The sequence below is a fragment of the Malania oleifera genome, chromosome 4, assembly GCF_029873635.1.
Source record: "Malania oleifera isolate guangnan ecotype guangnan chromosome 4, ASM2987363v1, whole genome shotgun sequence".
Taxonomy (NCBI): Eukaryota; Viridiplantae; Streptophyta; class Magnoliopsida; order Santalales; family Ximeniaceae; genus Malania; species Malania oleifera.
This window is the reverse complement of record NC_080420.1, coordinates 22888597-22916022: the sequence shown is the minus strand read 5'-3', so window position 1 is coordinate 22916022 and position 27426 is coordinate 22888597. Positions and strand designations below refer to the sequence as shown.

Sequence of the window (27426 nt, the reverse complement as noted above, 5' to 3'; positions counted from 1 at the left end):
TATACAGACCACGGGTTTTCACAGCTAACCAGCTTGTGGTTTGTACAGAGCCCTCTGCGCAATCGAGAAATGCTGTGCCGAAACCCCAACCAGTCGCTGCGTTTGTGTTCCATTCTTCTTGCTCCGGCGGCCACCGGGTCGCCGTGCAAACCCGGTAACTCTTCCTCTCCTCCTCCTCCTCCTCCTCCTCCTCTTCTTCTTCTTCTTCTTCTTCTTCCACTTTTGTTATTATATTTATCTGCGTTTTATGGGTTAGCATTTATCGACATTTTTGCTGCTCCATTTTTAATTTCTGGTAGAAATCTTCACACTGCTTCGTAATTTTTCGTTCTTGGCTGAAATTTTCATATTTGATGTTTGATTTTCCTTCATATTGCGGTTGGGAAGGAGGCATGATGCTTTGAGTTGACATTTTGGTATTTCCTGATGTTGGAGACGACAAAGTTTTGACGTTTACAAAGTGGATGGATGCATTGAATTTAACTTTCTTAAGTTCATTACTGAGCTGTTGAACTGTTTGTATCAAGGTCAAATTTGTTTACTGATATAGGGCTGTTCAAGCACCCAATTGAAATTCAATTGCTCTATGATTGGGTGTATATGAGTTTCAGGCATTAAAATTGAATTTGCATGGATTTGGACAAAATGTAGAATAAAATTGTATTGACTTTCTTTCAAATTTACTAAATTCAGCTTCAAAATATTTAATGGATGCTCCCAAACACCACCTTAGAGCCATGAAAATTAGGTGAAATCTAGAGAAAATTTATCCTGGTTCTTGGTTAGTTTTATTGGAATGCATTATTTAGTGCTTATAAATTTTAAATCTTGAAAGTCCAATGAGAACATATTTCATTGAAACATTATCAAGTTTGATTTTGTGGAAAAATGCTGTATTGTAATTTTATTTTCCTTTAGCCAGAAAAAGTGATGCAAATTTATTCATTAAAATGCTATTCACAACAAATGCATCCATTAAATTTCAGTGGGATGATCAACGCGTGCTCATTGCATGCATTTTTAATAATTGAAATCCAGAACCACATTTTTTTGAGCTTTCTGCATATGATTGTCAGTTGCTAAGTTATGAATATGAATGCAATAGGTAAGTATATTGTTTTATTTTAGTTTTTTCCTTGAATAAACAAAGCCATGCGTGTTTCTTTAGGTCAATCGACTGTTGATGACATAGTAAGCATGTAAAAGTTTTTAAGGTAAGAATGCTTTATGTTGTGGATAGAGTACCATTCTTTGTTTTATTGCCTGTGTAGATCTTGCAAACTTCAATTGTTTGGATCAAGCATTTTTTTTTAGGAAATGAAAGGAAAACAAGAAACAATTATATTTTTCATTATATTTTCTTTTTACATTAAATAATACCAAAAAATGAAAAGCTATTCTATGTTAATCATTTATAAAATCGAAAGTGTATCCATCGTTTGCTATATATTTTATTCCTTTTTACTTTTCTTGACGATCAAACATGAAAAAACAGTTTCCTTTATATTTTCTTTTCCTCTCCTTCATATTTTCCAACTTCCAAATAGGGGTTTAGGGAAAGGAAAGAAAAAAATAAACGAATCTATCTTTTTCATGTTTGATTATGTGGAAAGTGAGAAAAAATAGCAAATAGTAAATTGATGTACAAAAATTTTACTAACCTTCGATCTTTCTTAATTTTTAATTGCATTTGAACATATTTTCATTCTTAATAGTTTTTGATATCGAGAGAAAATAGTAAAATATAATGAAAAATTAATTTTATTTTCTTATCTTCTTTTCTTTTTATTTTCTCAAAAATGAAAAAAAAAAATATTGATCCAAGTGCAACCTTAATGAAATTTTTAATCTTTTGCTTTTTATTTGCTATTCTAACCTTCAATGATTTTATTTACCATGCATGAATGAAATGTTTATGAAATTCATATTAATTGATAAAGTGAAGGATATTGGATTTTTTTGGAATACCTAGTTTTATGTCAACTATGGGAATTATGTGATCTTGGCATTGGAGCATAATGAATGGCTGTGATGCCTTTTGTTTGTATTTTATTAACGACTATGCATCCTATTTATTTCACATAATGCAAATAAACTAGGCAATGGCTCCTTTTTATTATGTTTGATGCAGCAAGATTCAGTGTAGTTTTTGTAATTTTTATTTTATTTTTGTTTTCTTCATTTTTCTTAACTTAGGTAAATGTCCATAAGACTCTAGGATATTTTTCTTAATTTATTTTCCACTTGCCAGCCTCATGCCCCCATAAACTGTTGACCACAAATTGATCCGCAGCTTCTAGTTTAGTTTCCTGCGAGCAAACATCCCTAACCCACCATTCTTTAAAAAAAGACTTAAATATAGGTTTTTCAGATCTGTCATTAAGTCCCCTTATGGAATGAGATTTCTTAACGTATGTTCACCATAAGATCCGACTCACTAAAAACGTTAAACGTTTTAGTTCGTTGTTAGTGTCCATCTTCTTGCTACTGCCCATGGGTTTTTTGGTGGTAATTTTCCCTTCCTCCTTTCTCTTTGTTTCAATTTCTTTTTAATAGACTCAAAGCCCTATCTTCCAAGCCTCTAAAAAAGACACTCCAATGGTTTAACTTTATCTTGTGGAGAACCCAATGAGAAACTTGCTCCTTGAAGCAAGCACTAACCGTGTCTTCCCCTTTGAGCACCTTAAAATTAGGGGAGGGGTTGCTCAGCATAACTTCAATGCAAGTGTTGAGGGCTAAAATTAATGCCAAGTGTTACAGATGTGCAAAATTTCAAGGTCAAAAGGAACCGCCCTTGCTCATATCTGCCTAAAGTGTCAAGGAGTCATGCTCGTGTAGCGACAAGACTACACCAAGTCCTGCCCAACTGTACTAAATTTCATTTATATATACACTCAAATGTCTAACCAAGTAGTCAAATTTCATTATTTGGAAGCCCTTGGCCCAATTGACGTTGTCACTAAGGAACCAAGACTTGAATGACAAGGGAGTTGAACTCACATTCTACCAACACTAAGAGTAACTCTCATCCTCAAAGCACAAACCTTGTGTTCATGTACCCATTACTTACCATCCACTAGCTGAAACTAAGGGAAGTAACACCATACACTACTAGAGTAAGACACATGAAAGATTAACATCCCTCAATAGTCCAATCACGGTTTTAGATGACATTGCCCAACTGTAAAGCTAATCGCCAAGAAGGATGGACATCAAACCTTTGGGATGCGAGTACCATGCAACATCATTCTCAAATGGATTTTCCATGGGGCTCCCAATCCTACATGGAAACCTAAAACACCCTCGAGGAAGTCAAGAGCTTGCCTGTAAGTGCTCCTTAGGGTTGCTCACTTAGTACCCAATAGGATATTTTGGGAGGTAGGCCGCTTAGCCGTTATTCCTCCAAAAATAATGTCTTTGAAGCAATTTTGTTCAAGTACGAGTAACCACTAGGGATGTAATGATCATTCATCTTAAGTTCGAGAACACTTCCATAAGTATTATCTAGAATTTCAAATCAACCACAACGTTACATTGACATACTGAAACCAACCCTATGATATCTCCATAGTTGAAATCCACGTTAATCAAAGTTTCCGCCAAATCATAATTATACATCAAAATCATGTGTCATGGTCACACTACTCTCAAGATTGTGACATTTCTCTACTTAAACTTATCAATGTTCTCATTGATGAACAAGTACAATTTAGTTTCTAGTACACTTCCATGAACACAAAGTAGGACACTTCAAAACAGCCATATTCCAAAGACCTAGCTCTTTATAGCATCTAGACTTGTCTTTGATCCCATTGTAGGCCCGATCCAATTAGACTCAAAGACATTCGTAGAACACATCCTTGAAACACAAGGTCTTCATCCAAAATCATATCAAAACAAAATTCAAGATCCTTTAATAGCCACACTTTGATCCCTAATTTTGCTTAGAATTTCTCCCATCCAAGAGCACAGCTCAATTGTAAGCCAACAACCATCCAACATACCACCCGTTTTGAGATAGCAATACTCTTCCCAAAACTCAAACTCACTAATCTTTGATATGGGTTTATATATATTCCCTGTCTCTTGCAACTTAAACTCTTACTAGACTGAAGAAGATTCATCAATTGAACCTTTGAGCAAGATCCTTCCCAAAGTCAATCTCACTCTAGTGACCCAATTGAAACTCATCTCAATTCAGCACGAGTAACTAGCACAAAATCCCATTCTAGTCATGATTCCCTCTTCACACAATTCTAACACACTTTATTGATATCAGCTTCTGGAGGTCGATAAAACTTTCTTCTCGCAGCATGAGGGTCACATTCAGAAACCCTTATCTAACCACATTTCATACTGAATGACTTCTTTGTTTCTCAATACTTCTAAAGGAGGTTTCGACACCCAATACAAGCCCAAGGATCCATTCCAACCTTACACTTCAAGAATAATCTCCAGCTCGCTAGCTCTCCAAGTTTGAATGTAGTGCCATGGTGTTGGAATTGGTGTATTCCCAAGAGGGAGGGGGTGAATTGGAAATTTAAACTTTTTCCTAGGTCAATTCAGATTTCTCAAACAGTATTGCACAAACCTAGGGTCTTTCTATATAACCATAAATCCAATCAAATGTTTAAACAATTAAATGCAAACATTCAAGTGCTGCAATTTAAAATGCAGAAATTAAAAGTAGGCACAAGAATGTTATCACAGTTTGGCCAATACTACCTCCGTCCCCGTCTCAGCTCGCAAGCCCAAGGATTACCACTATTGCTCACTTAACGGGTGGAGCGGTACCGGTTACAACTAGGTCAAATTACCAGGGCTGACCTCAACCTTTACAACCTGATCCTTACGGGTTAGATCAACACCCCCTCAGACCACGCCTGGAATATACAAATCGATATAAATTTTTACGTACAATTCAAATGCTTCTACACAAGCATATATGTATCACCATATGCTCAATACACAATTACAAATTGCACTTCCGTATGATATGAAAATATAAGTGCAGTGAAGTCTAAATGTGACTACTCTCAAGATAATGTCAATATTATCAAGCAATATGTGAGAGTGGTGTGGGTATATCTTTGTGTTAAAAATGTGTATATCAATCACAAGCAATAATCACAAAGAATTCAAAAGAACAAATATTAAGTATAAAGTATACGAGATATTTGAAATCAAGCTTATTTGAAAAGTATTTCTCAAAGCACAAGAACAAGCCTTTGAATACTTGCAACGATAATGCAAGACTCACAAGCTCTAGAGAGTATTCTCACTGAAGATTTATGAATTAAATCACAAGGGAACTCTCAAGCTCACTTTCAATAAAATCAACTACAATGAAAGTGTGAGCTAATATGAATAATCTCAATAATACTCTTACCAAAAAATTTCAGCAAGTAGGATGAGTAAGAGATGAATCTTTGGCTTGTATATGAGAAAATAAGGGTTTTGAATTTCAGATAGTTTTGGCTAATGATATTTGCTAATCCATCATTAATCTTTCCAAATGAACTGGTATATATAGACATTCATAAAAATATAACCGTTGAGGGACATAGGAGTCTTTTTAGAAAAGATTAATGAAGGTTAAATAAAATTAACCTTGTTTTATTGCAGTTAAAAATGTTCAACCCGAGAGCTTTCGGTCGACTATATTTTAAGTTCAGTCGACCTAATTGCCAAGTTCGGTCGACTGAGACATTTTTGAACTGAAGATTCAGTCGACTGAAACAAGGTGATTTCCAAACCCTTCGAGGTTCGGTCGACTGTATCTGAATTCGATCTGCTATACTTTATGGTTCGATTGACTTAATAAAAAATGAACTGGAAGTTCGGTTGACTAAGTTGTTGGAAAGCAGACATGTGTGCGTTCGGTCGACGGAGAAAAATATGTTCAAAAAGATTCAGCCAACCGAGTGAAGTCAAAATGTTGACTTCCACCCAGTTCGGTCGACTGAGACATTTTACACTGCTAGGATTCGGTTGACCGAATTAGTCCACAACTTATTTTTGGCCCAAATAAAGACGTAAGTTAAATCCCTATTAAAGTGAGTTATGAGCCTATTTACTTGAGGGATTCCTATAGTCATTCTATGGTCTTTTTGAGCTTATGCAATCTATCATGCAAGCCATGCAATTTATTACAGACCAAATTGAAAAACTAAAAGCAATACAATGAGAATTTCTTCTTCTTTCTTTTGCTCTTCAGATTCCCATGGATTATACCAGGAGTATGTGCTCGTTGAGATCTTTCTGGCAACCACATCACTTTCATGTGTGTGTTCTAAATGTTTAACCTGTTCAAGTACTTCAGCACACACATTAGTAACATGAATTTGCCATTATCAAAACCATGGATCAGACTGAAAATGTCAACACATGGGCCAAGCTTATTTAAGGCATTATGCTTGCCTGTGACCACTTGTCTTGTGTGCATGGGATATGTTACTACTATCAAATGAATTCTAGTATTGTTATTTGCACTCAGTAAATGTAAATTGTAATGTAAAGTGGCAGTATGACTCCTCGAACAATTTGATGTTTCCTAGTGCCAGAGCTAAAATAGCCATATAAAGCTCTTTAGGGGAGGGTGAGTGTTCACTATTCTTATAAAACTCACTAGCTTTTGTAAATGTATTTAGCGTACTTAGTTCCTTTGCTAAACACATGTTGGTTATAGAGGTGTTGTTAATGAATTAGATTGTTTAAATGCTTATTGTTTTGCCATTTGCTTTCATGAATTGCTTACTACTGCTACTTGCTTTACATTCAACTACTATGATTGTGATTTTGTGGTAAACTATGGTATTTGATTGATTAGTTAAATAAGAGTGTTTTAGCTAGTGCCACATGATCCTAGGTATAAAATATTCGACCCATGACAATTAGTATTAGAGCTTGGTTAATTGCGATGTGAATTCAATTGCCTTTGTTTTATGGGGTTGTGTTAATCATCGGTAAGAGATCATGCCAACCAATATTGAGAGAATTGAAGCACTAGAGGTGCAGGATGATAACCAACAATGTGGCCATGGAGCTAGCCAAACTTGGTGAACTTGTTGATATTTTGGAGGGATAAAAAAATACACCGACAAGGTCCTCTCGTGGAGATGTCAAAGGACCTCCACAATATGGTAGAAACTTTATAGACTTAGATGGTGGATTTGATTGCAAAGATAAACTTGATGGTTCTTGCTATGGGAAACTTCAATGCTATGGAGTATAAAGAAACAAAGGTGTCAGGACCCATAAAATTGGGGGTTCCCGTGATGCTAAGGAGTTAGGAAACTTCTTATTTGACATAGAGCAATACTTTTGTGCGATGAGGATCGACTCAGAATAGGTGAATGTATCCATGGCAACTATGTACTTGGCTAGCGACGCTAAATGTGGTGGCATATTAAGTACAATGAAATTGAGAATGGATGTTGTATAGTTGATTGTTAGTCAGACATGAAGAGAGAGTTAAGGTCCAATTCTTTCATAAGAATGTTGAATACAATGTTTGACATAAGCTAAGAGACCTTAAGCATAATGGTTCAATTAGGAAGTATGTGAAACATTTTTTGGCTTTGATATTGGATATTAGGGACACGTAAGAGAAAGACAAGTTGTTCTATTTTCATGAGGGATTGAAACCATGGGTAAGGACAGAATTTCATAGAGAAAGAGTTCAAGACTTGCCTACCGCACAGAGACTGCTGTAAAACAATGGAAAGTCTTTCAAGAAAGGCAAGCGCAAAAGTGGAAGAGTCAACACCAAGGCATCAACTTCAAAAGAAGTTTCATCTTCTCAACCATTCAACACACCCAATGATAAGGATAAGATGACATGCTTCTTATGTTGAGACCCTTGCAAAGTTGCCGATTACCCTCACAATGCCTTACAAGCTTCCATTGCGGAGGGGCACTGCAAGGATAAGGCTGAGGAGGAAACCCTGAGGATGGGTGCAACATAGTTAGACAACATGTTGGAGAGGCAGGCAAAAGAGTTGACTATTACCAGTCTAAAGGTTTAAAAACGTACACGTACTTTTTGCGATCATAATAGGTAGTTGGAGGATGCAACCAATTTGATGGTTGTGATCTGTATGTTAACAGTATTAGTTTTCTCTGTAGAGGCCATCAAATCAACCCCAATATGCTACAATAAGTGCACCTAGTACTGGAAATGAACGACTCCGCAACAATGCAAAATCAGGCAGCATACACAAGCACTGAGCAGAACCAGAACTTCAAGAGGGTTGCTCTGACTGCGACAATAACTTACAATATCCTATGAGAAATTACTTGACCATGTAGAAGTGGGCAGTCCATAACAAACACTGCAAGCATTTGATAAGCAATCTGGCAGCACAGTAGCTACATGTATGATGGCTGGCAGCAACTAGGAATAAGTGTCGGAAAGTGCACGAAAAGTCTTTGAACACGAATAAAAAATACCAGCAACTGATACAAGATTGCAGCATGCAATCACGAACAGGCAGCATCATTGTGCCACAACCAACCAACAGATAGCAACATAGCAACAACAGATACTAGAACAGTGTCACATAGCAACAGCAAATACCAGAAACGGAGTGTAACTTCACATCAGCAAATCACCATGAACACATACAGTATTCCGCCAGGGATGCTGCACAGTGAAATCAAGATGAAAAGTGAGCTTAAATGACTCAAACCAAGCAGAAAATCAGATTTGAAGGATGATTAGGAGAAGATAAGAAAAAAAACAAAAAACAGTGTCAAGAAAAAGAACGCAGAAAGATCAGATTTGGAGGAGATAAATGCTCTGATAACATGTTGTAAAGTCAGAGAGGGAGGCGAGAAGAAGAAGAAAAGAGAAGAAAAGAAGAAGAAAGAAGAAGGTGGAGGCGGCAGTTTCCTGGAGAGTTATGCCCAGCTCCAAGTCTGCCCTTTTATATATCAATCATAAAAGAAGGTTGAAAGACAAAAGTATCCCCACTTACACAACATAATTACTGAAAAAGCCTTTCTCCTCTAACAAAACTCTTCTTTCAGTATTTAAATGATTTAAAAAACTCTCCCCTATGGAAGCAGCAAGACTGGCGTTAACAAAACTAGGACAATTGAGAAGGATATGCTAAGCTTTATCTAGCTCATATTGAACTTGATTGAGCCTGTAACCTATATCAGGGAAGAAATCCTAGTGAAAAGCTCTCAAGGGCTTCTTTAGAGCTTTTAACTTCAAGCAAAAATGAACATGGGATACCCTGATACATATGCAGCGTTCCTAACAGATCTAACAACTTCCAGGAAATTTGGTTGGAAGACCCAACAATTTAGGAACTTGAAGGGATAGTTGTGCGTACTCTTGGGAGAAAGAGAGGAAAAACTGAACACAGCTGGTGAATGGTCTGAAATGAAGGGGAATAAGAAATCTACCCTATGGTTAGAAAACTTTAGGTGCCGCTTGGTATGACTGTCAAATATTATGAAAATGGAAACTAGAAATGAAAATTAAAAATTAGAAACAGAAACTAAAAACTGACAACTAGCAATCTGCTTGGTTAATATTTCTAAAAGTAAGATAAATTAAAAACTTGATCAAATAAATGCTCATTTTTGTCCTTGAATCAAATAAGGATTGCAAACAAAAAGATTAAAATAGTACGAAGTAATATAAATTATAAATATTATAATAAAAATAAAAATTATTATAATTATTTTACTTAATTATTATATTTCAATTCACTTTACAAAAACAATCTTATTATATATGACGGTTGAAATACAATAAAATATTTTGTAATGACTTATTATTCTTTATTTTTTAAAAATTTTATCAGCATTTTTTATTTGAATTATGTTCTAAATTTATGATAATAATTAATTTAATTTTAATTAAAAATTATGGATAAAATGAATGATTTAATTCAAAAATGTTAATTCTAGATACTACAATATTCTGACAATAGGTTGCCAACACAATTGAAAATCATAAAATCTGGTTTTCAATTTTTTCACAAACAACTAAAAATTATCAACAAAAATCGAAAATCAGCAGCATAAACAAACATATTTTTATAATCTATTTCTTTACTATACAGAAATGAATACAGAAAATCGAAAACAACAATGATACCAAATGGGCCCTTACAGGGCAACATTGATTTGTCGAAACATGGTCCAACTTTCTTGCTATAAGATAATCCTCTCTTCTATTTGTCTATGTGAAGGTAGGGCCAGCATAAGGATAGTCATCAAAACCAGGTTTAAATGGAAAAAAGTTCTAAAATCTTCCAAGCCTGCATGGCTTGAGAGTTGAGAAAGAGATGGGAGTACTTCTTTCTGAAATATATTTGATTGGGTTGAAATCCTGCTATAAGATCCAGATAAGAGTTCCCAACATAGCTGGAAATCTATAAAAATATAATCATAACTATCTCCTTTCTGAGATAGTGTTATAAGCATACACAAAATAAATTCGAAGAAATTGAGAATCTGTAAGATCCAGATAAGAGTTCCCAACATAGCGGGAAATCTATGAAAATATAACTATAACTATCTCCTTTCTGAGATAGCATTATAGGCATTCACAAAATAAATTCAAAGAAATTGAGGATCTGTAAAAACAATTTCCAAAGAAATACATTGAGGATGAAGAATTACCACTTTAATGTCAAACAAAAAGGGGTCATAACATATCCATATTCTGTAGTTATGCAAAACAGCTCCTAGGAGTTTTAAGGGAAACAACATTAAAATTGACAGATTTGACCTTTCCAGAATGTCAAGCATACTAATATCATTACAATTAATGAGTTTGCCAACTTCCTTCTACTTTAGGGGAGAAGTCAAAGTCCTAATATTCCAACTTGCTATTTTTGGAGGCTTCATTTGACCACCATTGTTAACATATTAATAATAAATTGTCAAAACTATTATTTTGAAACAAGATTTCTTTGTTCAGTCATGTGCTAGTCCTCTTTTCTGGGTCTTTTGGTCTTTTTATTTGGCTCAGTTGTTTCCTTTTTTCCTTTTGTATTAGAAATTTAAATACGTATTGCTAGTGCTTTCAATCTTCTACCAAGACTTATTTAATGGATTTTGGAAACCCAATAATTGGAACTTCATTCTTCTTTCTTGTCAAATATATTGCTAGGATTGTTACCTAAGTAAAAGTCAGAACTCTATGTGAATCATGGAGATTCTACTTGATGAATGAGATTTTTCTTTTGTCTGGGTGCCATAAAGTTATAAGCTGTCATTCTTATTGTAGTTCAAGCCCATGACTTGAAACTTCATTCTTTTTTTCTTGTCAACGAAAAAATTACTAGCATTGTGAAGTAAGGTGAAGTCAGAACTCAATGTGAACCATGAAGTTTCTATTTGATAAATGAAAGTCCTCAATTGTCTGGGTGCCATAAAGATATAGCATTCTGAAATGCATAACTCTGCTGTCTTTACCTTGGTAAGGACATGCATTAGAGTGTGGCCATTGAACCAAAGGGCCTCTATGGAATTGAGCTGCTCTGCATGAGTAGCAATTGTGCGCAAAAATTTCAGAGCAGTCCCTTGGCCTGGAAACTTTGGATGCAATCATCAAACATCTGAGCAAGGTCTTTGAATGGGGCAAGCCCCAGCTCAAGAATCTTGCTGGTGTCCATGCTGTGTGGGTTGTCGTCTCCTTTCTGGTTGCCACACCTACAATTATGCAGAACTATGAAAGTTTATGGTCTGATCACACACCTTAGCTGCAAATTTGTTCTTAGAACTTGTGTGAAGATGCTTGAAATGAAAGAGAGGGAAGGATGAATTATCAAACTGCAATTTTTCACTCACTTGTCTTCATATGGATAGGCTGGGTATTTGGCCCGCAGCATATCAATGATTTGTGACCAGTGAGCCACCAAACCTGAACATATAAGCCTGCCAGATGCTTTGCTTTCCTCCATTGCCAACATATGTGCAGCAACAACATCCTCTATGTGCACAAACCCAATGGTTTGGTTTGGGTATTCGCCTCGCAAACCTAATACAGCAATTGTGTCTGATTAGCATAGTCACTTAGTACCACAAGAACCTGGCTTTTATCAAGTATCAATTCACCATCAGGTGTTGGCACACAGCATGCTTGACATTCAAAATGCCTAAAGAAGGCGACTTTTGTACATCTATGCAATTTTGTGTAATCATATTGGAGGGTTGAAAAATATGACCTTTAGTTATGGCCAATATCAAGAGCGGTGTACTGGTCAGTCGCGGTGCAAGCAGCGGTCCTACAACTAAAGAGGGGTTAACCACCACAAGGTCAATCCCGCTCTCTTTTGCTATTCTCCATGCTTCTTTCTCGGCTATAGTCTTTGCATATGCATACCATAGCTGGATATGAGCATGAATATGCTTTAGAATATTAGCAACTGATGAGATCCCATTTCAAATTTGCAGGCAGATATGATCTCTTGATGATGCATATTTCTAGAAAATCTATGAGTTTGCAGGAAGTGCCCTTACATTGTGGCGTTGGCAGTACTCTAGATCACTCCAATGTGACTCGTTAAGTGGAGAAACTTGCTGGACATCATCGCGATATCTTATTGCAGAGCATGAAGAGGTAAGCACAACTCGTTTCACACTGCTTGCTTTCAAGCAGGAGCTTAGGACATTCAAGGTGCCCTGTATGGTCGGATCAATCAAATTTTTCTGCACATTATCAAAGTTAGCGAAGAAAATATAAGTTGCTCTTCAGTGATTCCAGTGAGAAAAAGAACCCTATACTAATCAAGCTTCCTTCTCTTTTCAGCATTCAAAAACAGCAATTACCTGAAAAGAAAAGAAGCAGCTGTTTGGCAAAGGGGAAAATTTTCAAGCATTGGGCAATTTAATAGTTAGCCTATGCATCATATAAGCTTAATATTCATTTTCCAAGAATTTAGATTCTATAATCAGCTTTGCCTGAACATTGTTGTCGTGTGGCACAAGCACAGGTGATGCAGTATGGAAGATCCCATCTACACCGTCTATGGCCTCATCAAAACTTCCTTCAACCATCAGATCAGCTTTCAAAATTTTCAGTCTCTCCTTTGCTCCACTCAGCTCCCAAAGGAAGCCAACCTTTTCAACATCCCCTAGTGGTTAAGAGGGGAAAAGAAGGTATTCAAGGGTGAGAATATAAATTTACACAGAGACACACGTATGCGATGTATGTTATTTATTATTAAATTAATTAATTATATAGAAGTTCAAAATTTTTTTTTATTATATATAACGTAAGTAAATTGTTCTCCTATGTAACTTAGTTGCATCATAAATTGTTGTCAGGTTTTTGGCAAGTATGGTCAATTGATAGTAGATTCTTTCGAATAAATTTTAGAATTTGAATCATGATATATGATGTTATATGATACGACCAAAAAAAAGTTACGGGTAACTATGTGTTAGTTATGAGTAATTATGTGCTATAGAATATTTAATACCTCCTAGCCATGAGTTTACCATTCAAGCAATATTTATAGTAATGTAATTAAATTCTTTATTCATGCCTCTATTTCACTATTTTTTGGATGTGATAGTGGAAAAGTTGACATATAAGTCACCCTTACATGAGATTTTCAAACGTCTATTTGTTTGAGAAGTTTACATATGGCGGCAAAAAATGATCTTTATAATTTGTAATTTAACTTAATCAAATTTAGACACTATGAAACTTAAAAAATCAAATTTGTCAAACTTTTGGTATTCTAAACATTTAAAAAAAAAAAAATATTAAACTAGTATTTGAAAGTATGAATTTTGGATTTTAAATTTGAATTTAGATGAATTTAGATAAATTTTAATACCATTTCAAACTATATTTATTCAAATTCAATATAATTTCAAATCCAAATTCCCTCCAAAGTAAAATTTTAATAACATTGATACCAAGTACATATAAGCCCTGCAAGAAAAAAATACCCAAACCTAGCGAACTCCCAATTAGTCTCTAGTTAAACACAAGGCATACAAATTGAGATATCAAGCATTGTTCATATACCTATTAACTAAAGAAAAATATATAAATTTTAATAAATATTTTTCTCAGTATTCTTAAAAATTTCCTAATCTTACAAAATTTACATTGATAATAAAATTTTTATTTAAAAATTCTAAAATATTTCTGTAACCCCTTCATCTTCATTATTATCTACCCAACACCTAATCTTTCTGAAAATGGGAGATTGCGGAGCAAGAGAGAGACGGTAAACCACGCTCCTCAATTTCCCACCACTCAAGACTCTGAAACGAAAAAGACTGTAAATCATGAGATTTTAAGTTTTTCATCACTTGTTTCTTTTCCCCTATCGAAACTAGGGCATTTTCTTAGGAGAAACAGAGCAAAAGCAAAAAGTTAACGCTCCTGATGAGAAACAAGAGGGGCCGCTGCGGTCCGACGACGGCCGGAGCCGGAGCGGAGCGTACCTGGATCTCGCACCGTGGTCCGAACAAAGTGTCCCCTTTCCAGCAAGGCTTTCACCAGGTATGCCGCTATGAACCCTGTTCCTCCTGTAACACAGTACTCTGCCATCTCTCTCGCTCTCTATCTCTCTCTCTGGGTTACATTGCAGAAAGATAAAGTGATGAATTTGATGGTGTTTTTTTTTTTTCCTAAAAAATTAATTAATTAAAAATATTTTAAAGATAAGGGGTCATGTTCTGAGCATTGTGGGCAGGTGAATCATTCGTGTCATGTGTATCCATTTTTTATATTTAATTATTTCTGTTCTTATACGTTGATTCTTCCCACGAAGTAGCTGGCCGTATCCCTACCAAACAAATCCAACCCGAGAGAAACGCACAAGACAAAACAAAACATCTCTCCCTATCTCACGCGCGCACACCCTTTTTCACCCATGTCAAATAATATCACTTTGTTTGCACTTGTGTTAACACTTTACAATTGGCAAATGTCAATTCTTATAGTGAGAAACGTTCCTTTCAAGTGCATTTTCATTAAATACAAAAAAAAAAAAAAAAAAAAGATGTGTCTTATTTAAAAAATTTTATTGATCTTTTATAAGATTCAAAAATGTCATAAATCATAAATCTCTCAGAAGATTTGCTAATTAAAAACATATAAATCTCTATTTATCTTTTTATAAATTATAAAAAAAGATTTGTGTGGAGGTTCCTAAAATTCTTGAAATAATCTTATAAGAGGCCTTTATGATTTTTGAAATTTCAAGGAAGGTTCCTATATTTTTGTCAAACTTCAAAAGAGGTAGTGTCTTTTATCCAATATTAAATGAATATACATAATAAAATGTAAGCATAATGGTGGCTTAGTAGTTGCAACATAATGTTTTTTTTTTTTGGCCTTTTCATAATTGGTCATTAGTAGGTGGAAAGTCAATCCTTAAGACGTTGATGAGTGTAGCAACATAAAATGCTTCACTGTTAACATAAAGAAGAGTCTGAAATCTGTGCTAATATTTTGCAACTATTGATATTTTGGCCTTCACGATAACATTAACATGTTCCTTCTTAATCGCCTCATGTTTCTGGAGGGTTGGAGAAATTGTATATTATTGAGATGAGATTTTGACTTGTCGAAAAAGATCAACATTAATGATTTGCTAAAAAATAAAAAAAGGCCATAAGATTAGGAACTTTAAATTTAGAGAAATAGATATTGCAGTTCTTCTTGAGGTACCAAAGAATAATTGCATCGCTACATATAGTAGTGTCAAAATTAAAGCAAAGATTTAAGTGTTTGAGCATGCAGAGATCAAATACCAAGAGACAAAGTTCTTATGGATAAGGGAGGAAGCCCAGAGAGATAAGTTAGATGCAAACCAAACTAGCTGAACATATCCACAATGCCAAAACAAATGCTCAATGGCTCTCTCCTTTTGAAAATAGATTGGGCAACAAGCAGAATCAACCAAGTATTGTCTTTAATTTAGCTGAACTGATGTCAGTAAAATATTTGTCAAAATTTTCTAGACAAATATTTTGATTTTGGGTAGGATATGTTATTGCCACAAGTGTGACCAAATATAAAGTTGTATAAAAGAAAATAATCAAGGCGATTGGAGATAGAAAAATATATAATATTGATAACATTTTTGCAAAGTATAAACACCATCAAAATTGGGCGTCCAAGTGATCATCTATTGAAAAATTAATAAGAACTTCCAACAACAAGCCAATGTTTAGCTAATTATTTTGATAAGGAGGTCAAATAAGATCAATATTCTATGTATTCGTAGCATGATAAGCATAGGATACTTAATACTCAAACTTGTGATCTGTATCTAGTAAAGATACTCTTCATGAAGATACAAAGATACTAATGATACAAGTCTGATTATGCTTTATTAAGAGTTTGAGATTTTGTGTGTCATTAATATTTTTGTGAACAAGTGAATAGTTATTTGTCTTGAAAAGACTATCGGAAGTATATGAACTGGTGAAGACGAAAATGGGAGAGGAAGCTTAAGGTTTTCACGACGAGGAAAAAGGAAAAAAGGTTATGGACTCATGGAATTAGAAGGATGAATTGTCTGATTTGATTTTATAGAAGATGGGGAGGAGTCAATATCCTTTTTTGATCTTGAAGTTGATGAATTAATAATTGATAAATTGAGGAGAGAAGATGAAGAAAGAGATAGTGCTGAAGGCAAGAATATTTTGGAGGATGGAGGAGTCGATACAGGCTTAAGTTCAACGTCTCCTTCATTATTAGGTCTTTGCCTTGGTTTGGGTTCAAGAATTAAAGGTTTAGATGTTGCCAGAAATTCAAAAGGAATTAGCCTATCTATAGGAAGTAAAGATTTTCATTCCCTAAAAAAATCCGAACCTTCTACTCCCTTTATAAATGCCACTCCTTCGAACAAGGATTTGGGTAGCAATGATCTAGGAGCGAGCATGGAAACATTGCAACTACTGCAGGTAACCATTCTAATTTTGTGTTTTCCCACACTAACTCTAATTTACTGAAGTGTTATAAGGAGTTAAAACCTAAGGGAAACCAAAATATTGTTGATCTATTAGGGGATGAGAGAGAAACCAAGTTGCCCAAGAACTTCTTGATGATTTGGGTTTGTCCTTGACAGCTCCTTCTTAGGATTTGGTCAAGATTAAGAAGGAGGGGACAGGGGAGAGGAAAAAATCTAATAATTAGTTAGATTAGCAACCTTAGTAAGTTATGAGAAAAAGGGTAGATGCTTGGGGGTTGAAAGTGTAACGAAATGAAGATTTTATCTTGGAACATTAGAGGTTTAGGAGGGCAGGAAAAGAAAAGAGTTGTTGGAGACCTAGTGAATAAAGTGAACCCTGATATCTTGTTTTTACAAGAGTCTAAACTAGGTGAGGTTGATTCCTTTGTTTTTAGGACTTTGGGATCCAAGTTTTAAGGATTGGGTGTCTTCTCAAGGGCTTCAGGGGGGCAAATTGTGGCTTGGGATACTAGAGTTTTATTTTGTGAGGATTGTGTTTTAGGTTCCTTCTCTTTGTTTGTGCTACTTGAGATCAAGGGGGTTGGGGATTGGTGGTTTACTTCTGTTTACACTCCCAGAGGAGTGGTTTAACTTCTAGGGAGATGTTAGGGGGATCGAGGGTGACGGGTAGTATAAGATCTTTTGATTCTTTCATTAGGGGTAGTGGGTCGAGAGATGTCCCTTCGAATAATGGTAGTTTCATTTAGATGACTACTGGGGATAGATAAGTTTCAACTTGTATTGACATATATCTTTTTAGTGATGCTTGGGAAGATTTATTTCTGAATATTGTGTGAAAGGTGTTAGTTAAACCTACCTCTAATCATTGCCCAATGCTCTTGGATTCTATTTAGTGGGGCCAACACCTTTTAGGTTTGAGAATATGTGGCTTTCTCACCCTTCATTTTGGTGGGAAAAGTATTTTGTTTAGGGGTGGAAGGGTTTTAAGATTTTGATGAAGCTGGATTTTGTTATATGAAAGTTTAAGAGATGGAATAAAAGACGTGTTTGGGAATATCAAAGAGAGAAAAGACAATATTTTGGAGGAGATAAATAATTTGGATAGATTGGAGGAGTGTGGCCTTTTGGGGGAAGAAGACAGAAAGAAAAGAGTTTGCCTTAATAGCTATCTTGAGGGTCTTTTGTTGAGGGAAGAGAGAAGTTGGCAGCAAAATTCGAGGTTTAGTTGGGTTAGAGAGGGAGACTATAATACTAGGATTTTTGAAAAGGTGGCCAATAGGAGAAGGAGGAAAATTCTTATTAAAGAGTTTGAGGTAGAGGTGGGGAGGGTGGGGAGAGATCATAAGCAAATTGGGGAAGTGATCATTGAATTTTTTTAAAGGTTTGTATAACGATAAGTACAAGAATAGGTTAATGGTGGATGAGTTAAGCTGGAGTCTGAATGGGGTTGAGGAAACTAAGTGGTTAGAGAGACCTTTTAATTTGGAGGAAGTTAGAAAGGTAGTGTTTGATATGGATAAAGGTAAAGCACTCGGTTTTGATGTCTTTACAATGGCTTTCTTTCAAGATAAATAGGAAGTGGTGAAACAGGACATTATGAAGTTTTTCACAGACTTTCATAGGGGAGAAGTGTGTAAGAGCATCAACTCTACTTTCATCCCAAAAAAGGATAGGTCCAAGAGGTTGAAGGATTTTAGACCTATTTGTTTGGTTATTAGTATTTATAAGGTGCTTTCTAAGGTTCTTTTAAGGAGGTTGAGAGAGATGTTAGGGTATATGGTGTCTTTAGCCCAATTGCTTTTGTGAAAGGTAGACAAATCTTAGATGCAGTGCTGATAGCAAATGAGGTGGTAGAGGTTGTAAGGACGAGAGGCAAAAAAGGAGTGGTTTTTAAATTAGATATGAAAAAGCATATGACATGGTCAATTGCGGGTTTTTCAGAGAAAGTAATGTAAAAAAAGGGTTTTGGAATCTTTGGCACAAGTGGATAAGAGGGTGTCTTAGCTTTGTTAATATGTCGGTGATTACTAATGGCAGCCTAGGGATTAGTTTGGTGTTTCAAGAGGGTTAAGGCAAGGACCCTTTATCCCATTTCTTGTTTACTCTAGTTGTAGATGTTCTTAGCAGGATCATTTCTCGTGCCTAAGGCTTGGGGGTTATTAGTGGTCTGTCTATAGGAGGGGAGGGGGTGGAGGTCTCTTATCTTTAGTTTGCTAATGATACTATCTTGTTCATTCAAAATAATGTTGTGAAATTCTGGAAGGTTATTACTTAGAATTTTAAGAAAATCTCAGCTGAAGATAAATTTGTATAAGAGTGGTATAGCTATTACTAATTTGAGTAGCAGGGAGCTTGAGATTTTTATATCTTTAGCAAGTTGTGAATCTTTATCTTAGCATTTGTCTTATTTTGGTTTTCATTTAGGGAGTAACCCTTTATTGGATGTTTTTTGGGACCTTGTGATTGAGAGAGTGGGGAAAAGATTAGAGGGGGTGGAAGAGGGCTTGTCTTTTGCTAGGGGATAAAATCACTTCCATTAGTGCCTCTCTGGGAGGGAAGTTGGTGAAAATAAAAAGGACCATTTTGTTAGTTGGGATGTTGTTAAGAGGCCTAAGTTAGGAGGGGTTGGGGCTTGATAATGTGGTTTCTAAGAACATGTCCTTAATAGGGAAATGGTTATAGGGTTCCCTATGGCACAAGGTAATAAAGACTGAATATAAGTTACATAAGAATAGATGGAATTTCAAAGGGAGTGGTAATGCCACTTATGTGAGTCCTTGGAAGTTTGTTTAGGATGCTAGCCTTTTCTTTCCTCTCACTCATTTTAAAGCAAGTAATGGGGATAAAATTTAGTTATGGGATGATATTTGGGTTGGTGAGTCTTCGTTGGAGCTGTTAGTGCCATGTTCATTTAGGCTTTTAATTATTCATAATGCAACAATTTCAACTTTTTGGTTTTTTTTAATTTATTTTTATTTTTATTTTTTTTATTTTTTGTGGAGAAGTTCTTTTTCTTAAGATCTCAATTTCTTTAGAAGTCTTAATGAAAGAGAGGTTGGTGAGTTAACTCTTTTATTGAGTGTGCTAGATTCTTTCATGCCAAATTAATGGGGGATACAAGGCTTTGGATTTGGGATGCTTCATGGTCTTTCTATTCAAAGTCTTCCTTTTCCAACCACATAAAACCCATAAATCCTAGCCCTTTCCTTTTTCATAATGTTGTTTGGAAAGCAAAGAGTGCTTTTAAAGTTCAAGCCTTCATTTTGGAGGTTAATTCTTGACAAGATCAACACAAATGATACGGTACAAAAAGGGTGGCCTTACAAAGTCCTTAGTTCATATATTTGCATGCTGTGCAATAAGTGTGATAAGAATATTAGTCATTTGTTCCTTCATTGTAAGGTAGCAAGATGCATGTGGAACAATTTGTTTTCATACTCTCTTGAGTATTAGGTGGCTAAAGCTACAATTCAGGACTTTTTGCAAGTGAAGTTTTGGGATTTTGGGAAGAAAGGGAGAGAAAGGATATTTTAGAACTATGTGGTGATCGCTTTGACTGGAAAGGAATGCTAGACTTTTTAAAGATCAAAAGACTTCTCCAAAATGCAGCGGACATCCCGATGGTTAAATAAACTTGGTACTTACATGTTGGATATCTCTAGATCTAACTTTCGAAGGAGTGGGCAAAGGTGTAGAATGGGAGATGGGAAACCTCCTATTTGTGTAGCCTAGGCCCATGGTGTGCCTCCGATGGACCAAACAAAAAATTAGAAGGTTGGCATGCATATCATTGATTTGGACGTGGCCTCTTAGTGCCTTTAGAAATAAAAAATTGAACACAAGAAATTTTTTTTTGGAGTATGATTCACAAAATTTAATTTTGGGGTTTATAATAGTTAGAATAGGAAGAGAGGAAAACATAGCGAAGTTACACACCCTTGTAGAGATGAGACCTTTGAAGATGTTGAGAGTTGTTTATAGATTAATTAGTAGAAGGTAGTCTTAAGTCAATCTTGTCAACTTGTCTCTCATTCTTTGTTATCCTAAGAAATCTCCAATTTTCAATAGTTACCAAAAATGCCATCAGGATTTTGATAGCTTCAAGAAGCATGTAGGCTCTCCACCTCTTATAACCAAGCATGAGGTGAAAAATATGAGCATTTTTTCTTTATTTGTAGTTGCATATCACACAACTACCTTGTTTCTAATATGAGAGGAGAATAAAATGTGCAAAATTGGTCTAGTATGTTAGCAATATTGTAAGTGTGTTAGAGGAGAGAGATTCTAGGGTTAAAAATGTTGATTACGTGCCCTTGATTACAACTCCAAATCTATTACTTTCAATCAAACAATAACAATTCCAATAGAGTAGCCCCATAGTTTATCTTATGAAGGCCATATTCTTCATGAGAAGAGTGATAAAGGGATCCATTAAGTTCAGCCAATTTGATATCTAATACAAGCTCAAGTCAACCATAAAAAATCCACTACTATTTAACTTCTAAGTGTGCTACCCTTGAATAGGCATGAAAAATAGATAGAATGACTACAACATGTAAATGGATCTTCCACCAAAGAAGTCGGTGGTGCAAGTTTGATCATATCATCCCTTGGAAGTGATGTAATTAAATGCACTCTCAAATTTAGTTTCAATCCAATGAACAATAAAAAAGAAAATGCATGGAGTAGCAATTATCAAACTCAATTTAACTTAGACTTGGAGTGTATGAGCACCTTAGAGTTAACAGTGAGTCATGGTTGTTGGTTAGCCAAATCATTGAAAGCTATGAAGCCAAATATCTTACAAAGAGAAGTTATTTAAATAAAGTAGAAGATCTGATTATTTCCTTGCATTCCTTAAGCAAAATATTCAAAGGTAGATGCTCTTTCCTAATTAGGGGCCTTATCTTCAACTCTGCATAATAGGATGAGGGTGATCATATCAACCCCAATACCAATCTATTTGTGCAATGTTTGTGCAGCTCCTTGGAGCATGGTCATAATTGCCCAACAGAGATAGTCGCCTAAGGAATTACATGGATGAGAAAGAATCGAAGCAATTATCACCCTAAGCTAACCACCTAGTCGGCCATATAAGGTCGCAAAGAGATATATAGCCAAATCAAATATTTTTATTGAGTTTACTCAAGGCTACAAAATTCAATTACTGCTTGGGAATTAGCCACAAAATTAGACCCTCTCCCAATAGCTAGGTGAGAGTATACGGGTCTTGTAGCCATTGAACAAAGTCCTCGTGGTCAGCCATTGGTTTGTCATTGTCATATTCACCTTTAAAACCTCAAGATGCAAAGCTTTATAGAGATCGTTGTTCTTTTAATGCCTCGTATTTTTCTCCTATGTAGCTTCAAAGGACTAGCAATGAGCAAGGACAAAGAGTTCATCTTGTTGCAAGTAGCCTTAATCTTAGTCTTTAGCCTTACCAGTTCTTGAGAATCTCTACATCACTAATCGTTAAGCAGGAGATACTAGCTTAAAAAAGATTCCAGGTTAGACCTAAGAGACGCATCTTCAGCCAAACAACTCACTTTGCTAGTGAGGACCTCCAAACAGCTGTTGCGCTCCCCAAGAGCCTAATGGAGGAATATCAAGAGTTTGGTGATCCACTTACTGATCAATGGAAATGTCTTGGACGCCGCCTCAATCATACCAACCTTGGCAAGGAGGGATTCCACTTTATCCTCATAGTTAAAAGTGAAACAACATCAATGAGGATAGTTGCTAGAGTCGTTTTGCCAACGTCGAAGCAATTGATGTTGAAGGGATGGTCTCTCCCTCCGAAAGTCAAATAATACCTCCATTGAGCCTCCAACCTACATTTAGGTGATTGTGATTAGTTCCACGAAAAGGATAGGAAAAGAGAAAAATGTTTGCTTATGGGGGGGAAGCAAAGTTGGAGCCTAATGGAATGAATAGGAAAAAAACTAGAAGCGGATGGAGCTATGAAAAGAAAGAAGGAAAAGGGGCTTTAAATAAATCATGACGAAACAAAATACTAAAAATTTAACCCTCATAGTTCGAAGGATCTATCGAGTGATCATATAGGATAGCAAGTAGCTACAAGAGGCAAATGAAAGTCTCCATCCACCCTTGCCTGACTAGGAATACATTCGCTCAAATCCATACTCGCCTATTATTGAATAGAGATGGACATGACATGAGAAACTGAGGTGGGCCATAAGCTTATCCATGCAAACATATTCACCAAGGTGCCTAGTCATTTGGGAGGTCGCCTATCACTAGGTGACGGAGTAAACAAGCATCGGTGGCCACCTAGGTGAAGCCAGGGGGGAAGTCAACTTCAATAATTAGGATATTTGTCAACCTCTCCAAATTTAAAACTACAGTTACTATTTTGAATTTATTGAATTAATGTTTGTCATTAGGCAATTAAGGGTAGCAATGATTTGGGCATAATTTGGGTTCTAATTGTAACTCCATGTTTGGCCTAGAACAGAAATAAATAGGTGTACAACCTATCTAATAAAGGATCCTCAACCAGTTCAACATGTCAATACATATCATAGCTCTCTCTCTCTCTCTCTCTCTCTCTCTCTCTCACACACACACATACACACACACACACATAATTTCCTCAACTTATGATATAATCCCCTATACTCTTCCTCCCTCTCTCTCATCTAAATCCTTTCACCTCCCTTTGCTTCTCCTTTCTTCTATGATTTTTGCAACTTTTATGACTCCCATTATCCTAATCTTTAAACCTTTCACGGGGGCCGACATAACGATCCCATACCACATCCGCACTCTACAAATTCTTAATTCTTATTCTAGAAAATATTTATTACAAACAATAAATTGGCACACCAGGTGAGACCTATTCATCATCAATAATCCTTTTTGGCCATCTTTTTAAAAAGCTGCTTGATTTTTGGTCCAACACAATTGAATCCTATTTGAAGGGTAGGAGACTCTCGAGAACAAGACAACAAAATTTTTGGCCATCCTCACATTTTACTCTAATACATCCCTATTAACTTAAGTAGCAAAAGTTATTTTTGTTTTACAAGGCAAACCCTTTGGTCCACCTTATTTGACTAGAATATATAGCCATATAATAAATATCCTTGTCTAATAATTATTCTGGTCTAATACACACTAAGAGCTTGCACTATCACATTTAATTTCTCTCGTCATAAACTTACTTTCATACACCAACCTTGCACACCATGCACTTTAATTAAAAAGCAATAATAAAGGCATCAACCACTTGCAAGGGCAATGGCCAATCAAAACCAGTGTGATGAATCTCCTGGAAGATATCCAACCACTAGCCACGCCTGCAATTTGTGCACAGAAGTGGATAACACAATGAAGAGGAGTTTTCATGACTTAAATTGGTAATCGGAGAGTATGGGGTTGAGGTGGCTTAGGAGAAAGGGGGTTGGTCTCAACTCTCAACCACAATACTAAAGAGACTCAAGACATCTTAGCTAATCCCACAGCATATGAACTCGTGACAATGTAATTAAATTGGCAAACGACCCATGATTTTATTTTATTTTTTTGGTTCGTTTGAAATTTTATAAGATTGGAGCTATATAATAGGAGAAAATTAATACAATAAGAAGAAATATACGATTATATTTGACCCCTGAAATAGTTATTGTTTTAAAATATGATGGAATATAACGAGTAATTGGTGTAAGGTTATTGTTTAGAATAAGAGGTACATATTCCTTGATGAAATAAGAAAGCAATAGACTTTGTCATTGTGAGATTTGTGAATAATTATTCCTTATATATTTTTTTGTTATGGATTCATAACAAATTTCACTTTGTTATTTATTTTATGGTAGCATGATGTGACCTAAATGTGACTAAAGATAATAATTATTTTGTATATATTATTTATTATTAAATTATAATTATATTATCCAACATAAAATAAGAAAGGAATAGATGTTCGGATGGTAAAATTTGAGAATAGTTATTTCTTGTCTATTTCTTATTATGAATTCATAAAAAGTTTTACATTGTTATTTTTTTACGATAAGGACATAATTTTTCTTATATATACTAACAAATTCTTATAGGGGAATAGGCATTACACGAATCAAACCATCCATACATTCTTTTTTTTTTTTTTCCAAAATTTTTAGTATGAAAATTTCAAACTCTATTTGTTAGATAAAGAAAGGTTATTCGTGTCATAGTCACACTCTTTGGTAGAGAAGAAATTAAATATTATGATAAAAATATTGGTTTACTTTAAACTTTTTTCTGAAATTACCCAAAAATTATTCTAAAAACTTAAGAATTTTGTATAAGTTTGACGTGGTTTAACCATCTAACCTAATAATTCCTTGAATTTTAAAATATACAACAATAAATAACTTATCTTTTATTTCATATTGTTTTATCCCTTCCCAAAACTTGATTATATGAAAGCAATTAATCTGTGTAATATGTTTAAATTGTCTAAACTCTAATTAATTTTAGAAGTAGAATAAACCAAAACTTTAAATTTTGAAATAATATATTTAATTAGTTTGCATAAATTTAATAATTTTTAACTCAAAAATATCAAACATTAGGACTGTATTTTTAGCATTCTTATATTATGTATTTTCTTTACATTTTTACTTTTAATCCAAACAACCCATTATATATATATATATATATATATATACATACATATGCAATTATAAGGTGGTCCTAACATTTGTTTTCACGTTGGAGTTGCCTGAGTTTTTTAGGAAATCTAAAATAAATAGCTTTGGCATAAGGAATGGAACTTCAATTGATCAGGCCGCCCTGACTAGAATTGTTTTCTTTAACAGGAGTAGTGCAAAAGAGAGGACAGTGACTTGCAAGTTGGTAAGAGTGGTTCCATATGTCTTTACCTTTTTTCTTTTGTCACTTTTTCTTTATGTAAACTCCTATTATTATTATTATTATTATTATTATTATTATTATCTTTTTCTTTTTCTTTATGACCCCTTCTACTTCGAGTGATCAAACCTCTGTAGAAATTATTAGGTGGATTGGGTCTACACATCATGTATAGATTAATCCAATTAAATGTTAACAACTCTAAAGTAGACGCATAGCAAATCCTAGTCTGTGGTTCCTAAAAGTAACTTCTAATTTCCTTTCTTACTTAGGATATAAATGCATCTTTTATCTTTTTATGTACATGTTATATATGGGTTTGAAAAAATCTGCGTTTATATATATATAAAAATTCAAGTACTCGTAATCAACTTTTTCATCTATCAAATTTGGTCTAGTTGGGTTGGGTGTCATGATATTCATACATCAGCATTTAGTTCCATGGAGACATCTAACTTAATCCCTCGCATTAAAACAATTTTTTTGAGTTTGCACTATCACATTTAATTTCCCTCATGATAGACTTACATGCATAAACCACTTTGAAGTACACCATGCACTTTAATTAAAAAGCAATAACAAAGGCATCAACCACTTGCAAGGGCAATGGTGAATCAAAACCAGTGTGATGAAACCTATCCAACCACAAGCCATTTGTGCACAGAAGTTGGATGACACAGAATAATGAAGAGGAGTTTTCATGGCTTAAATTGGTGGTCGGAGAGTATGGGGTTGAGGTGGCTTATGAGAAAGGGGGTTGGTCCCTACTCTAACCACAATACTAAATAGCTAATACCACAGCCTATGAACTTGTGACAATGTAATTAAACTGGCAAACGACCAATTATTTTAATTTGGTTTTTTGGTTCGTTTGAAATTTTATAAGGCTGGAGCTATATGATAGAAGATAATTAATACATTAAAGAATAAATATACTATTATATTTGACTTGTGAAATAGTTATTGTTTTAAAATATGGTGGAATATAACTAGTAATTGGTGTAAGGTTATTGTTTAAAATAAGAGGTAACGGTTATTTTTAATTCATCATCTTCTAATCAGTTTTAGACAGCATATTTTAGTCCTCTAGGGAGGCAATATCTTGAGGGTTAAAACTTAAGACTTCTATGTTGGATGTTTCTATTGCTAACCTAACGAGGGGTGAGGAGGCGTAGTAAGAGATAGGTTATTTCTCATTCTGTAGGCCACGTAAAGATTAACAAAATGAAATAAAATAAAATACAAACATTTCATATATGAATTAGAATCACCATTTCACAATAGACAAAAAAAAAAAAAAAAAATCAACGTTAATCTACCTAAAATGTGATTTCATGTTCAATTACAAAAATAAAGCAATAAAAATAGGATCTAAATCTAAATTATGATTTCATTTTGCCTTGATTTTATGAATAAAATGCGTGCATGTATTCTATTTTTATTTTTATTTTCTAAAACGTTAGATGTACATTGACCATATAAGGGAAGAATGGATCACGATCAAGCCAAAGTAGAGCATGTCTAGTCTCCATGTCTCCTTCAATCAAAACCACTCCTTGTTACGACAAAGATCTCTCATGAAGTTTGGAAAAAGCTCAAAACCCTATATGCTAGCCGATCAAGAACTTGTGCTATGCAGTTA

At 34.9% G+C, this 27426-nt stretch overlaps 1 protein-coding gene and 2 long non-coding RNA genes across 3 annotated transcripts; 2 read left to right on the top strand and 1 right to left on the bottom strand.

Annotated features, from left to right (window-relative positions):
* Positions 1 to 5: 5 nt before the first annotated feature.
* Positions 6 to 13358, top strand: LOC131153996 (uncharacterized). Its single transcript, XR_009136298.1, has 4 exons — positions 6 to 154; positions 11833 to 12282; positions 12421 to 12586; positions 12776 to 13358. It is a non-coding gene; the product is annotated as an uncharacterized LOC131153996 (long non-coding RNA).
* Positions 11337 to 14769, bottom strand: LOC131153994 (tetraketide alpha-pyrone reductase 2). The gene is made up of 6 exons (XM_058106447.1): positions 14431 to 14769; positions 12928 to 13100; positions 12487 to 12675; positions 12192 to 12354; positions 11815 to 12004; positions 11337 to 11676 (listed from the first exon to the last, which is right to left on the bottom strand). The coding sequence occupies exons 1-6, from the start codon at positions 14534 to 14536 to the stop codon at positions 11535 to 11537; spliced, it is 963 nt and encodes a 320-aa protein (XP_057962430.1). The 5' UTR covers positions 14537 to 14769; the 3' UTR covers positions 11337 to 11534.
* LOC131153995 (uncharacterized) lies at positions 13752 to 26028 on the top strand. The gene is made up of 2 exons (XR_009136297.1): positions 13752 to 14488; positions 25733 to 26028. It is a non-coding gene; the product is annotated as an uncharacterized LOC131153995 (long non-coding RNA).
* Positions 26029 to 27426: the final 1398 nt, after the last annotated feature.

What these genes read in the sequence shown, in the direction of transcription:
- LOC131153994 (XM_058106447.1), bottom strand. Translation starts at nt 14,536, where the DNA reads ATGGCAGAGTACTGTGTTACAGGAGGAACAGGGTTCATAGCGGCATAC. An exon ending in AGTACTGCCAACGCCACAAT is followed by an intron (nt 12,355 to 12,486) that starts GTAAGGGCACTT and finishes GCTCATATCCAG; the next exon opens with CTATGGTATGCATATGCAAA. An exon ending in GCCTATCCATATGAAGACAA is followed by an intron (nt 11,677 to 11,814) that starts GTGAGTGAAAAA and finishes GCATAATTGTAG; the next exon opens with GTGTGGCAACCAGAAAGGAG.